General features: G+C 38.0%; 1 protein-coding gene across 1 annotated transcript; it reads left to right on the forward strand.

Moving 5' to 3' along the window:
* Positions 1-5211: 5211 nt before the first annotated feature.
* On the forward strand, positions 5212-12299 carry LOC106883602 (guanylate cyclase 32E). Its single transcript, XM_014934688.2, has 4 exons — positions 5212-5802; positions 6830-7124; positions 9498-9647; positions 12097-12299. Exons 1-4 carry the CDS (start codon positions 5230-5232, stop codon positions 12297-12299), a joined length of 1221 nt encoding a protein of 406 aa, XP_014790174.1. The 5' UTR covers positions 5212-5229.
* Positions 12300-13809: the final 1510 nt, after the last annotated feature.

The raw sequence follows: 13809 nt of genomic DNA on the forward strand, positions 1-13809 counted from the left end.
TAAGTATAATGGCAAAAACCATATTTATAATGGCAGTGTCTTGGGTGGCAAGTGTGTTATAATTATCAGTCAGTTAGCTGGCGGTTGGGTAGTGTTTAACTATTTAGCCTTTGGATTCATTTCTCAAATGTAATACTTATTTATTCACATTCATCGTCATCATCATTATCATCATCATCATCATCATCATCATCATTATCATCATCATCATCATCATCTTCATCATTTAGCATCTGTTTTCCATGCTGGCATGGGTTAGTCGGTTTGACTGGAACACGTAATCCAGAGAGCTGTACCAAGTTGCAGTCTTGATTTGACTGCAGTTTCTATACCTGGAGGCCCTTCATAATGCCAATCACTCCAAGAGTGTAGTGGGTGCCTTTTACGTGTCACCGGTATGGGTGCATTTTACACGCCACTTGCACAGGTGTTTTTCATGTGTCACTGGCATGGGTGCCTGTCACATACCACTGGTATGGGTACATTTTACATGTCACTGGCACTGGACACAACTACAATTTTACTTAGTTTGATGAGTCTTCTCAAGCACAGCAAATTACCAAAGATCTCAATCACTTGTCATTATTTCTGTGAGACTCAACATCCAAAGATCATGTTTCACCACCTCATCCCATGTCTTCTTGGGTTGTCCTCTTCCACAGGTTCCCTCCACAGTTAGAAACCAGCACTTCTTAACACACCACATGATCATAGTTCTGTATTCTCTCTTGCACACCGCATCTAATGCCTCTTGCACCCAATTTTTCTCTCAAGATTCTTACATTCTGTTGTACTTGCGCACTGACATTGCGCATCCAGTGAAAAATTAATCATGCATTATCTTGTGGCTTTGAGATTTCACTGATGTGATTGTATATTTTTAGAATGGTATTGTAGGATGGGTGTGAGATGCCAGATCTAGCCAATTTGGACATAAAACATGCAGAATATTTTAGCCGGATATAACCAGTTTAAATGCTCAAGAGTGAAGGCTGTTGACAAGATTGAAAAAAATCACCTGACAATATCAGTTTGACATTGTGATGCAATCTTTGTGTGTGTGAAGGAAGGGGTGTTACTAATTATATGTATGTATGTATGTATGTATGTATGTGTGTATGTATGTATGTATGTATGTATATGTATGTATATACATGTGTGTATGCATATACATATCCTGCTGAGCACTGAAGTTGATGTAATTGACCTACCACTCCCCCAAAATTGTTAGTTTTGAATCAAGATTTGAAACCACTATCATAAAACAATGAGTTCCTTTTCTTTGTTGCCTTTTGTCCTATCAGGGTTGGTAAAGTAAATTACCAGTTAAATATAGGGAATCAGCATAATCAACTGCTAGCCTTGTAGCTAAATATCTAAAAAAAATTCATTATTATTATTATTATTATTATTATTATTACCTCCACCTTAGCGAAGGCGGAGGTATTGTTTTCAGTCGTGTTTGTTTGTCTGTCCGTGGACAAGATATCTCAAGAACTGGTGGATGGATTCTGATGAAGCTTTCAGGAATGTTTGGCCTCATGACTGGCATGAACTGATTAGATTTTGGGATTGATCTGGTGCTGGACAAGGATTCTGGATTATTTTTCCCGTTTTTTTTTACTTAATTTTTGATAGCAGTCAGGTTCATTTTTAATATTCTCTTTTGTGGGAGCAGTCAAGTTTATTTCAGATATTCTCATTTTAAAAATCACCTCTGGTTAATCATTGAGAGGACATTTATGTTGCGTTGGGGGAGGTTTGCGCTCTCTGAGTGCTCTTGTTATCATTATTTTCTTATTGATTTGCATTTTATTTCATCTTCCAACTGGGTGGTTGGTGTTAGGAAGGGCATCCAGCTGTAGAAACTCTGCCAAATCAGATTGGAGCCTGGTGTAGCCATCTGGTTCACCAGTCCTCTGTCAAATTGTCCAACCCATGCTAGCATGGAAAGCGGACGTTAAACGATGATGATGATGATGGGTCTCAACAAAGAGACCCAGTTGGAAGGTATGTATAAATTAGTATGGAGATATGTATATATTAGATGGAAAGACTATGGCCATGCTTGGGTAACTCCTTGAAGGGATTAGTTGAACAATGCAACCCCAACAGCTTATTTTCTGAAAGCCTTTCATCCCTTGTTGCAGAACTGCTCAGTTACAGGGATGTAAAGAAACCAACGCCGGCTGTCAAATGGTGGTGGGGGATAAACACAAAGAAACACTCACATGTACACATGCGTGTGCATGTGACAGGTTCCTTACAGTTTCTGTCTGCCAAATCCTCTCACAAGGCTTTAATTGGCCTGGGGTTATAGTAGAAGACACCTACCTAAGGTGCCATGCTGTGGGCTGAACCTGAGACCATGTAATTGGGAAGCAAACCCCTTATCACATAGCCACACCTATATCAGCATCATCATTATCATCATCGCCAGTATCACCTCCGTCACTACCACTGCTGCCACCACTGCCAGCTCGTCACCTTTTCCTTTAGAAAACCCATTTTCAATTCATTTCGTATAAACACCAAGAAATTTGATGAAAGATTATGTGGTATGACGTCAGTGTCTGGGGAGGCTGACCGGAAGGGGAAACAGCGCAGAGAGTGATGATTATGAGGAATATATACCAAAATTTTCAACAATAGAGAGAGAAAAAACTTACATAGAAATAGTTTAATATTCATTCATATACTTAATTATTTACTTATTAGGCGGTATCTATAAAGACGGATCACTGGCATTTACTAAAGGGATACTGGAGTGATAGAACATGCTATCGATATATTAATTATAATCTAAGAGGTATATTATAAGTTGTGAAGTTACTGGTGCTATTATATACAAGCTAATATAAATTTCTAGGGGTACAAAATTAGGAGGTTTACTTATACAAAGGATATTATAAAAATAATATGATCAGTTGGGTAGAATACCATAGAAAGGAATAAATAGTTTAATCACTAAAACCATAATGCAGTATATAAACCATATTATGAATAATAGAAAGAGAAGATTATATAGAATTTGTTTAATAATTCTATCATTATACTTAATTATTTACTTATTAGGTGGTATCTATAAAGACTGATCACTGGTATTTACTAAAGGAATATCGGGGTGGTAGAACATGCTAACTATATATTAATAAGCTAAGAGGTATAATATAAGTTGTAAAGTTTCCAGTGCTAAATACATACATGATAATATAGTTTCCTAGGGGTACATAAATAGGAGGACTACTTACATAAAGGCCTTTCTAAAAATGATAATATGATCAGAAGGGTGGAACACTAGAAAAAGGAATAAATAGTTTAATTACTAAAACCATGATGACGTTAGACTAACTAGGCAGGAATATACATAGGATAGTATACTAACTCTATGTAGCACACTAATTTACTATACTATTATATGCAGTGTACTTTAATTCTTCATGTAGCTGAATATCACCTGATTTATTTATATATATATATAATACTAGAGGGTAAGTATGATTAGATACAACACTAAAATTTTAAAAATTAGTTTCCATCAATCCAGCTCAAGTACAACACCTATAAAACGCTAATTTCGAAAATATTTAAATGTATGGGTGACACTATGTATGTATGATACCCTTAGGTCTAATCCATTGTTAGTCAGGTTGCTCTTGTCCTTATGATTAAAAATCTCATATGTTTCCATAGAGCACAGCTCACACCCATATCTACTATTTCTATAAGGCTGTGCTTTCCTTATTATTTCCCATTTAAGGCCAAACTCAATCCCGCTTTCCTTCAGTTCCCAAATCTTACAAGATAATGACATGCAATTAACCTTATGTCCTTCCTAATGCCAACCACTTAATAAAGTGTGCTGGGTGTCTTTTACGTGTCACCGTCATGAGTGTGTTTACACAAAACTGACATGGGTGCATTAATGCAGGACTGGCACAGGTGCCTTTTTAAGTGGCACTGGCACCTGAAAGGACAAGCATGTATGTTCTCCCAGTTCCTTGTTTTCTCCTCAGTGAGTTCAAATTCTGCTGAGGTCAACTTTGCTTTTCATCCGTTCAGGATCAATAAAATAGATACCAGTTGAGTACTGGGGTCTATGTAATTGACTTATCCCATCCCCAGAAATTGCTAGCATTGTGCCAAAATTTGGAACCAATATTCTGGAATTATTTTCATTTGTTTTGAAATGTTTTATTTTGACTTATACAAAGAATTTTACTGTTTCTTTCTTTAAACAGTGCTTTTGCTCTCTCCCTCATGAAGTTGTAATAATGTCAGCTACCAAAGAAAATGGTCGTGAAGAAATTGAGGAACCACGAAAAAAGGAAAAGAGAAAACCAATCATCATATCACTGGCTCTGTTCTAGTTAAAAAAAAAAAATTGTAAAAAAAATGTTGATTAATTAAAACGTGAGTTGGTTTTTATAGAGAATATTGAAGTTGCTTTTCATTGTTTCTCCTTCAAATAACAACTGAGAAATCATTTACAGAATCTGGGAAAATATCAGAAAAGCCAAAGTTGAAGAGAAAATATTTACACTATCATTAAGATATTTGTATATCATTTTGTATAAACAAAACAACTTGATATTGTAACTAGACAAATATCTGATGTTTTTTATGACCTTCTAGTTACACCAGAACACATTTAAATATCTGTGCATGTGTATGTGTATATGTGTGTGTATTTGTGTGTGTGTATATATACCACCGAGAGAATTGTCAGTAAATTCATGTAACAACCTTCATAATTTATATGTAATTTTCCACATAACACTATATCTATCAATCTGTCAGTCTGTCTATTTATCTAGTTGTCTATCTCTACATCTCTCCATCTATCCAAATGTACTACTTCACTACCATGTAATACAGAGAGTACAACTTTACCTCTCTCTCTCACACACATACACACACTCACAAATACATGCACATAATAGAGTTTAGAGATGTTAACCTCTCTAAACTTAATTTATTACATTGTCTACATTTTCTTATATAAAGTATATCTCTGCATATTTCTCATTATATAACACAATATATATTTTATCTCTCTGTATTTCACAAATACATAACACTATATATATATATATATATATATATATATATATATATATATATATATATATATATATATATATATATATAACACGAGCAACATAAAAGATTTTATATAAATCAAACATTTTTTGGAATAAAGATATAAAAGAAAAGACTTAATCAGTAATGGAACACAAGAAGACCATTAAAATAAACCAAAACCATAGACTATTCTACACCAATGTATTCCCAGCATCCAAAAAATGGTGGCACCAGTTAACAAGAAATACAAACCAAAGAAAGACAACTCTCTTCAATATCTCAGAATCATCTAGAAATGTCTGGCAAATTCTCTTCTTTGTGATGACAATTAAACTCAGTTCAGCTAGTCCATTTCCAATTTCTGATTCTTCAGTGCCAAATGTGGATTTTGCTTACATTTCACCAAATTCTTTAACTTTACCAAACCAGACGTTATGGCTTGGTTTCTTGCCAGCCATGCTTCTTGGAGGCGGTGGCAAGAGGTCAGCTGGTGCACTGACCACAGCCATTGAAGATGTAAACCAAAGTAAAGAATTCACCAGGAATGGTATAAAGCTTGGTTTCTGTTACTATGATGCTAAAGGAAATTCTTTGGCTGCCTTGAAAGCCATGACAGCATTATACATGAAGGGTGTGTCTGCTTTCATTGGACCAGAAGGTACTTGTAACTATGAAGCTGCCCTAGCAACAGCCTGGAATATTCCATTGATTTCCTATGTAAGTAGATATTTTGGTTTTGTTTACAGAAGAGCAAAGTCGCAGATTGAAGGGTGATTGTGTTGGTGAGGCGTTGGATACTGAAACATCTGATGAGTGGAACAGATGAACTGAGTTATAGGAGAGACAAACTGAAGTATCAGACATCAAGCTTAGGCAGTGGACAGACAGGGTGAGGCTTAGGACAGGCAAGCTGTTGTACAGGACAATAAGCTTAGGTGTTAGCCAACAGACTGAGGTATCAGACAAGTTTAGATGGTGGATACCCAAACTGGGGTGTTAGACAACAAAACTGCAGTATAGGACAAGTTTAGGTGTGGACAACAAGCTTAGGAGTCAGACAACAAGTTTAGGTGTTTGATAAACAAACTGAGAGGGAGGATAACAAACTGAGACATAGGACAACAAACTAAAGTTTCAGATAGATAAATGGCTGAACTGTCAAACAGACAACAAGCTGAGGTACCTGTGAAAAATCTGGGATATTTATCAAATAGCTGAGGTACAGGCCAAGTAGCTTTGAAACAGCCAAGGTACCCAACAAACAGCTGATGTATTTATGGAAATAGCTGAGATGTTTGAGAAACAGATTGTTAAAGTGGAGTGTTGGGCAAACAGCTAGAGTGTTGAACAAATAGCCAAGGTGTGAGACAGTCAAGGGTTGTTGGATAGATAGCTGGGTTAATTGAACAGATGGCTGGGGTGTTGGAAAAACAATTTACTGTGATAGATAAACAAACAGCTGGGATGTTGGACAGACAGCTGAGGTGTTTGGAAAAACAGCTCAGGTGTTGGACATACAGCTCAGATGTTTGATAAGCAGCTGGGGTATTTAAGATACAAATAGCTGAAGAGTTGGATAAACAGCCAGCCAGTGTTGGAGACACACACAGCTGCTAGAACTACCAGCTAATTATCCTTTGCTCTCATTAATTTACAAATATAAATTAAAATTATTAGATGCTATTCCAGCAGGGCAATCAAACAATATCTATTATTTCTCATATTCATGTGTCTTCCATTACAGAAATGTTCCGAAGAGGTTCAAATGAAACAAAACCATTTGCTCACATTTGCCAGAACTCAGCCATCAACATCCAAAGTAAGTGAATCGATTATTGCACTTCTGCAACATTATCAATGGTTTCAGTTTGTTATTGTGGTTGGTAGTCGTCCAATCTGGCAGGAGACGGCTGATGCTCTCACTAAACTGGCGGCCAAAAACAACTTCACGGTTCGGGATGTTGCACACTTTGACGAACCCTACATAAGTGGTGGTGGTGTACGTAAGATCGTCATGGACACCTATGAAAATACTCACAGTAAGAAAGACTCACTATTATCTGTGTTTTATTTTTGGTTTTTGTTCATTTTCCCCCTGATAACATTATTATTATTATTTTTTATTTTATTTGCTGTGTCTGGAGAAAGAGGCAGCATCTATGGCACTTTGCATGTCTTTCAAGAAATGGTGAAGTTGTTCATGTTAATGTTCTGAATAAATCATTGAAGGCAGACATCAGTCTGCCGGAACGATATGAGCACAGAGGAGATTCCAGTGGGATGAGGTTCAAGGGAAGAAAGGATTGGGTATAGGGGTTAGAGTGGGGGAAGGAGGATGTGGATGAGCAATTGGAAGCCGCTGCTGAAGTTGTTGCTGTTGCTGCTATTGTTGTTGTTGCTATTGTTTTGTTATAGTTGTTGTTATTGTTGTCGCTATTGTTTTTTTGTTGTTGTTACTGCTATTGTTTTGTTGCTGTTACTATTGTTGTTGTTGTTGTTGTTGCCTTTGCTGTCTTTGTTGCTGCTTCTGTTGTTGTTGAAACAAAGAAAATGTTAAAACCACGACAAAGTCATTATGTAAAGCCATGTGAAAATTTTAAAAAATTCTTCAATACAATGGTCCAACCTGTCACTCCCCACTTCAGCATAATGGGCCATTCCATTACCCATTTATCAGCACAATTTAGGAAACTGAAAGAACAACGTTTCATGTTCAAACTCGAAACCATGGCATTGACGGGTCTAAATGACTGTTTTCCTACACCACTTAGTTCACTAATCCCATTCTTATCCTTAAACTCATACCTCAGCTCAATTTTTTACTCTACTTCATCCTCACCTGCTTCTCTTCTTTTCATTTTTCTATCCTTCTCCTTCCCTCACCTCTTTTCTCTTGACCCTTGAAGGAATAAAAAGGTAAAGTCGACCTCAGCAGGATTTGAACTCAGAATGTAGACAGTCAGAACTAATACAACAAAGCAATTTATATGACACTTTTACAACTCTGCTAATGTATCACTCGAGGCTGTGAGGTGTATGCATGGCCATGTGGTTAAGATGCTTGCTTCCCAATTGCATGGCTTTGGGTTCAGTCCCACAGCATGGCACCTTGGGCGAGTGTCTTTCATTATAGCCCAGGACTGACTAAGGTCTTGTGAGTAGATTTTGTAGAGAGATATTGAAAGAAGTCAGTTGCATGTGTGTGTGTGTGTGTGTGTGTGTGTGTGTGTAAATTATTAAGGTGGCTATCTGCAATTTAAAAACCAAAAGGTCCAAGTACAAACATCACTAAAGTGACTAAAGGTGCAGATCAGCAGCAGCATTGCTAGAAACAAGAGTCAAAACAACTCTTAGCCATGGGCAAAGTACTTATCTATTGACTGACAAGGGAGACCAACCTCCCTATAGCAAGCGAGGAGTGTCAAATCATGAGTTAATCCTCATCAGTGACACTTACTCTGTTGCCTTGGGTTAAATGGAGCTTGCTTTGTCAGTTTATAGCAAATACCATAGCAATCATTTACTGATTCAGTAAACTGAGTGTATTTGGAGGCGCAATGGCCCAGTGGTTAGGGAAGCGGACTCGCGGTCGGAGGATTGTGGTTTCGATTCCCAGACCGGGCGTTGTGAGTGTTTATTGAGCAAAAACACCTAAAGCTCCACGAGGCTCCGGCAGGGGGTGGTGGCGACCCCTGTTATACTCTTTCGCCCCTGCTTTCTCTCACTCTTTCTTCCTGTTTCTTGAGTAACGCTGCGATGGACTGGTGTCCCATCCAGCTGGGGGGAACACATACGCCATAGAAACTGGGAAACCGGCCCCATGAGCCTGGCTAGGCTTTGAAAGGGCACATAAATAAATAAATAAACTGAGTGTATATTTGTGTATTCGTGTCTCCATGTCTTCACAGTGTGTGATAATTGCAAAATTGTAAAATAAGTTTACTAAACAGAACAGGAGGAGACATATGAGATTGAGAGTCACTGAAGAGATCACGGGATATGTGACAAAAGATTTAAGGCAAAGGGCAATAAAATAAGAACAAGTGAAGAATGAGTTTATAGTGTGAGTTTATTTGGTTAAAAAAAAAATAAGTGTCAAAAGCAGCATCATTTATATCCAGTGTTCTACAAAAATATATCTAGTCATGGAGAAATATCTCCTTGCATGGAAACAGGAAATGGTTGGTGACAGGAAGAGCATCTGGCCATATAATATCTTGAAAATCTGACTCAACAGACTCCAATTGTCTTTGCAAGCATGGACAATTGAACATTAATATGACAATGAAATGATATACAACAGAACTATTTCAATCAATTCTTTTCCTATATCGATTAGGCTAATTGGTAAAAGCCATCTTTGTCTAAATATATTTTTTAATTAATTACCCACCTTAATGTTGTGCTGTCAGTTTATATATTTTTAGGGGACCATCATGCTCTTACTGAATTTGTACGGACACTGAAGTCTATGGGGCTGACAGACAGTGGGGACTATGTCACCATAGGGGTCAATGATCAACCTGATGACCCTGCAAAAAGAATAAAGTATTTCATTTTTGGTAAGTTGTTGATGTTGTTGTTGTTGTTGTTTTAGCCCCAGGTCAGTCCTGCTCAGGTAGATCTTCAGTCAATGATGTCCCATACATGATCATGCTAAGTATTTAGTTGTAGTGGTAGTAGTAGTAATTAGTGTTGACGGTGGTATTATTTGTAGTCAGTAGTTGTAATAGTTAGTAGTAGTAGGGGTGGTGGTAGTAATATTAGTTTTGACTGGGTGTTAATAATAGTTAGTAGCAGCAGTAGTAGTAGTAGCTGTGGTGGTAGTAATAGGTAGTAGTAGCAGTAGTCAGTGGTAGTAGTAGTAGTAGAGGTGGTGATGGTGGTGATGGTGGTGTTGGTAGTGGTTGTTGTAGTTGCTGTGTGTTAGTGGTGGTGGTGTTGGGAGTGTTGGTGGTGTGATGGTGGTAGTGGTTGTAGTTGTGCTGGCTTTGTGGGGGGGGGTATCAGTAGTATAATGGTGGTGATGGAAGTAGTAGTAGTAAGAGTGGTGGTGGTGATGATTATGGTGGTAGTAGTGGTGATGATAATGATGGTGGTGTAGTAGTACTAGTGGTGGGAGTGGTCTTAATGGGGTGGGGTGTTGACGGAAGTGGTGTTGATGGTGGTGGTGGTGTTGGTGGAGGTGGTGGTGATGTTGATGGTTGCTGTGGTGTTGATGGTAGTGGTAGTGGCAGTAGTGATAGTGTTGATGGTAGAGGTATTGATGGTGGTGGTGGTGGTGGTGGTGTTGATGGTGTTGGTGATGCTGATGGTAGTGGTGGTAGTGGTGATGGCAATGGTGGTAATGACTATAAGGTGATGACAACGATAGTGATGGTGTAATAGTACTGCTGCTGCTGCTGGCGGTGGTGACATTGGTTGTAACGATTATGGTGGAGACGATGGTGGTGGTGGTATTAGTAGTTCTTTTGGAGGTACTATGTTGCAATAAATCTCCCCTTCATGGCTTCAATGCTTTTATTAATTCATCATTAGTAACGAAACAATCTGACATTAGATAACAAGCTATATCTTACTCTCTCTCTCTTTCTCTCTTTCAGTGAAGGCCTCTGTTAATATTCCCCCCATCAAGTAGGGCGGTGGTTTACCATTTATCCATACTGTGACAGACAGAATGCCTTGCATTCCTTTATGATGCGTAGTAGTCTTAATGCATTGCCCAGTGTAACATCATCTTTTGGTCCCCTTGCGTGCCTTTGGTTCTGTCCAGTCTGTTGCAGATATTCAGATGAGGTCTTCAGTTTGGGGTTACATCTCTTCTTTTCTCCCTTCAGTTTTGGAGTCCCTGAGAAAATAAAGGGACCACAGATGCTGCCCTTTTGTTCCTGAATAAATGGTAGAAGGGAAAAAACAAAAAAACAAAAAATGTAAATGTTTAGAGTTCAAATCTTATCAAAGTCGATTTTCTTAATCCTTCTGGGGTCAATAAAATAACCTGTCAAATACTGGGATTATTAGGGCACTGCTGATGAAGAGGATTGACCTGCAAAAGTACTGTGCTGGTGTCACGTAAAAATCACTTGTGCCAGTGCCACATTAGAGCCCTGGTGATGGTGCCATATTAAAAGCATCCAGCACACTCTGTAAAGTGGTTGGCCTTAAGAAGAGTATCCAGCCATAGAAACCATGCCAAATCAGACTGAAACCTGGTGCAGCTCTCCAGCTTACCAGTTCCAGTCAAACAGTCCAACCCATGCCAGCATGGAAAAAAGACGTTAAATGATGATGATGATGATGGTGATGAACTAATGATACTCCTTCCCACCCAGCTGGATTCCCCTAATGTGACCTACTAAGACAATGAATATTGTCCAACCACTTTGTTCTTGGTCTACTCCTTGGTCTCCTGCCAGTCATGGAGGCAGAGTCCTCGGGTACCTCCTCCATAGAGTCCTATCAGAAGCCATTACACATTTCGGTTAGAGTCCCAAATGTGACTAACTGAGACTATGGGTATTATCCAACCATCTCATTCTTGGTCTACCCTTAGGTCTCCTGCCAGTTGGCATGGCTTGAAGAACCAGTTTTAGCATTCTTTCCTGTAACATTCTAACCACATGTTCATAGTACTGGAGCTGTGACTTCTTAGTGTGGAGATGTAGTGGCTCTGCCTGGAGAGACTCTCTGATGTCTGAGTTACACACCCTATCAAGTACGTTGCTCGAGAAATCTTTCAGAGGAACCCCACTTTGGCCATTTGTATTCACAATCATACTATTTGGTCACTAACCAGCATTCAAGATAAGGATATGAATTAGATTGACCTGTGGTGCTGGTGTGGAAGTGGTATCAAGACTGGTGAGTGTAGGATTGGTCAGCTGATATTTGCACATTTGGCACATGGTGCTACATGGTGCTACATGGTTCATCAGAAGGTGGCCTGCAGCATGCACAGAATGAGAGAATGATTAAAATATTTGTTCTGTTTTCTTTTTTTTTTTTTTGCAGAACCCTTTGAGAAGAAAGAATCTCTAACAATGAATGAGATAAAAGCATTTCAGTCAGTGTTAATAATGGCACCAAGAGGTCCCAGTAACCCCAATTGGGATTCATTCCTAGAAAGAACTCGCCAAAATCTTGGCAGAGAACCTTTCTACGTTCCCTCATTGCCTTTCAAAAAAAATCCCGTGAGTAAAGATTCTTTACTGTAAAAGTTAAATAATGTTGTTGTTGTTGCTGCTGCTGTTTTTGTTGTTGTCTAACCCAAGGCAAACCATGTTTGAGTATACCTATGATGAAAGGTGTTCTACCCTTGACCATTCTGGTGCAGACGCAGCTATGTGGTCAAGAAGTCTATTTTGAAGCCATGTGGAAAGTTGGGCAAGTGTTTTGTGCTATAGCCCTGGGCCAACCAATGTACTATGAGTAACTTTAGTAGAAGCACTGTGAAGAAATACACCATATGTGTGTGTGAGTGTGTATGTATATATATATATGTGTGTGTGTGTGTGTGTGTGCACGCAGTAGAAATTATATTGGTCTCTTTCTCTCTGTCTCTCTCCATCTCTCTCTCTCATATATATATATATATATATATATATATATATATATATATATATATATATACATATATATATACATACATGCATATACATACATACATGCATGCATACATACATACATACATACATACATACATACATACACACATGCATATATATATATATATATATATATATATATATATATAAAGCAAAGTGGAGAGAAACTTTTGCATATATTCGAAAAATATTACTTGTACTTCATTAACAATAATATCTGCTAGATAAGGAAATATCTTATTAACCTCTTATATCATCAATTCACCAGAGATTGTATAACAAATGTAAATAAATTCTAATTTATGTAATGGACTTCAGACAGTATTATGGTATTGACAGACATATTTATATATGTATTAATAAGGTAATTTAACAGCAGACTTCATCTCAAAGAATTCAATTTCATATCTTTATGTTCTGCTTTACACCCAGTTTGACTTTGTTTCACCCTTCCCAGCTTCCAAAGTTGATGAGAATACTAAATAAAATACTCGGGTTATATTCCACTAAATCCCATGGAGAAGGACAGTGGAAAAGGAAAGGAATCAAGCTGGATGGTCATCATGGAATTTGGCAAGAAAACTTGCAACACAGAGAGATAAATAGAAAAGCATGGAGGCCTTATGTGCCAGCTGGCACAAAGAGGATTGAAAAATAGATAGAAATCCCCGTAACCTTTTAGTACTTAATACAGCTTTATCCAGCAAAAATATTCGATCTGTTTTACATTCAAACCAACTAAATCTGGCCTCTTGTACCTACCCTACAATGTCATTTTAAAAATAAATAATCACATAATTGGAATTTCAAAGCTATGAGATACTCTTTTACTTGTTTCAGTCATTTGACTGCGGCCATGCTGGAGCACCGCCTTTAGTCGAGCAAATCGACCCCAGGGCTTATTCTTTGTAAGCCTAGTACTTATTTTATCGATCTCTTTTGCCAAACCGCTAAGTTACGGGGACGTAAACACACCAGCATCGGTTGTCAAGCGATGTTGGGGAGACAAACACAGACACACAAACACACATATATATATACATATACATATATACGACAGGCTTCTTTCAGTTTCCGTCTACCAAATCCACTCACAAGGCTTTGGTCGGCCCGAGGCTAT

This window comes from Octopus bimaculoides, chromosome 23 (assembly GCF_001194135.2).
Source record: "Octopus bimaculoides isolate UCB-OBI-ISO-001 chromosome 23, ASM119413v2, whole genome shotgun sequence".
In the NCBI taxonomy this organism is placed as follows: domain Eukaryota; kingdom Metazoa; phylum Mollusca; class Cephalopoda; order Octopoda; family Octopodidae; genus Octopus; species Octopus bimaculoides.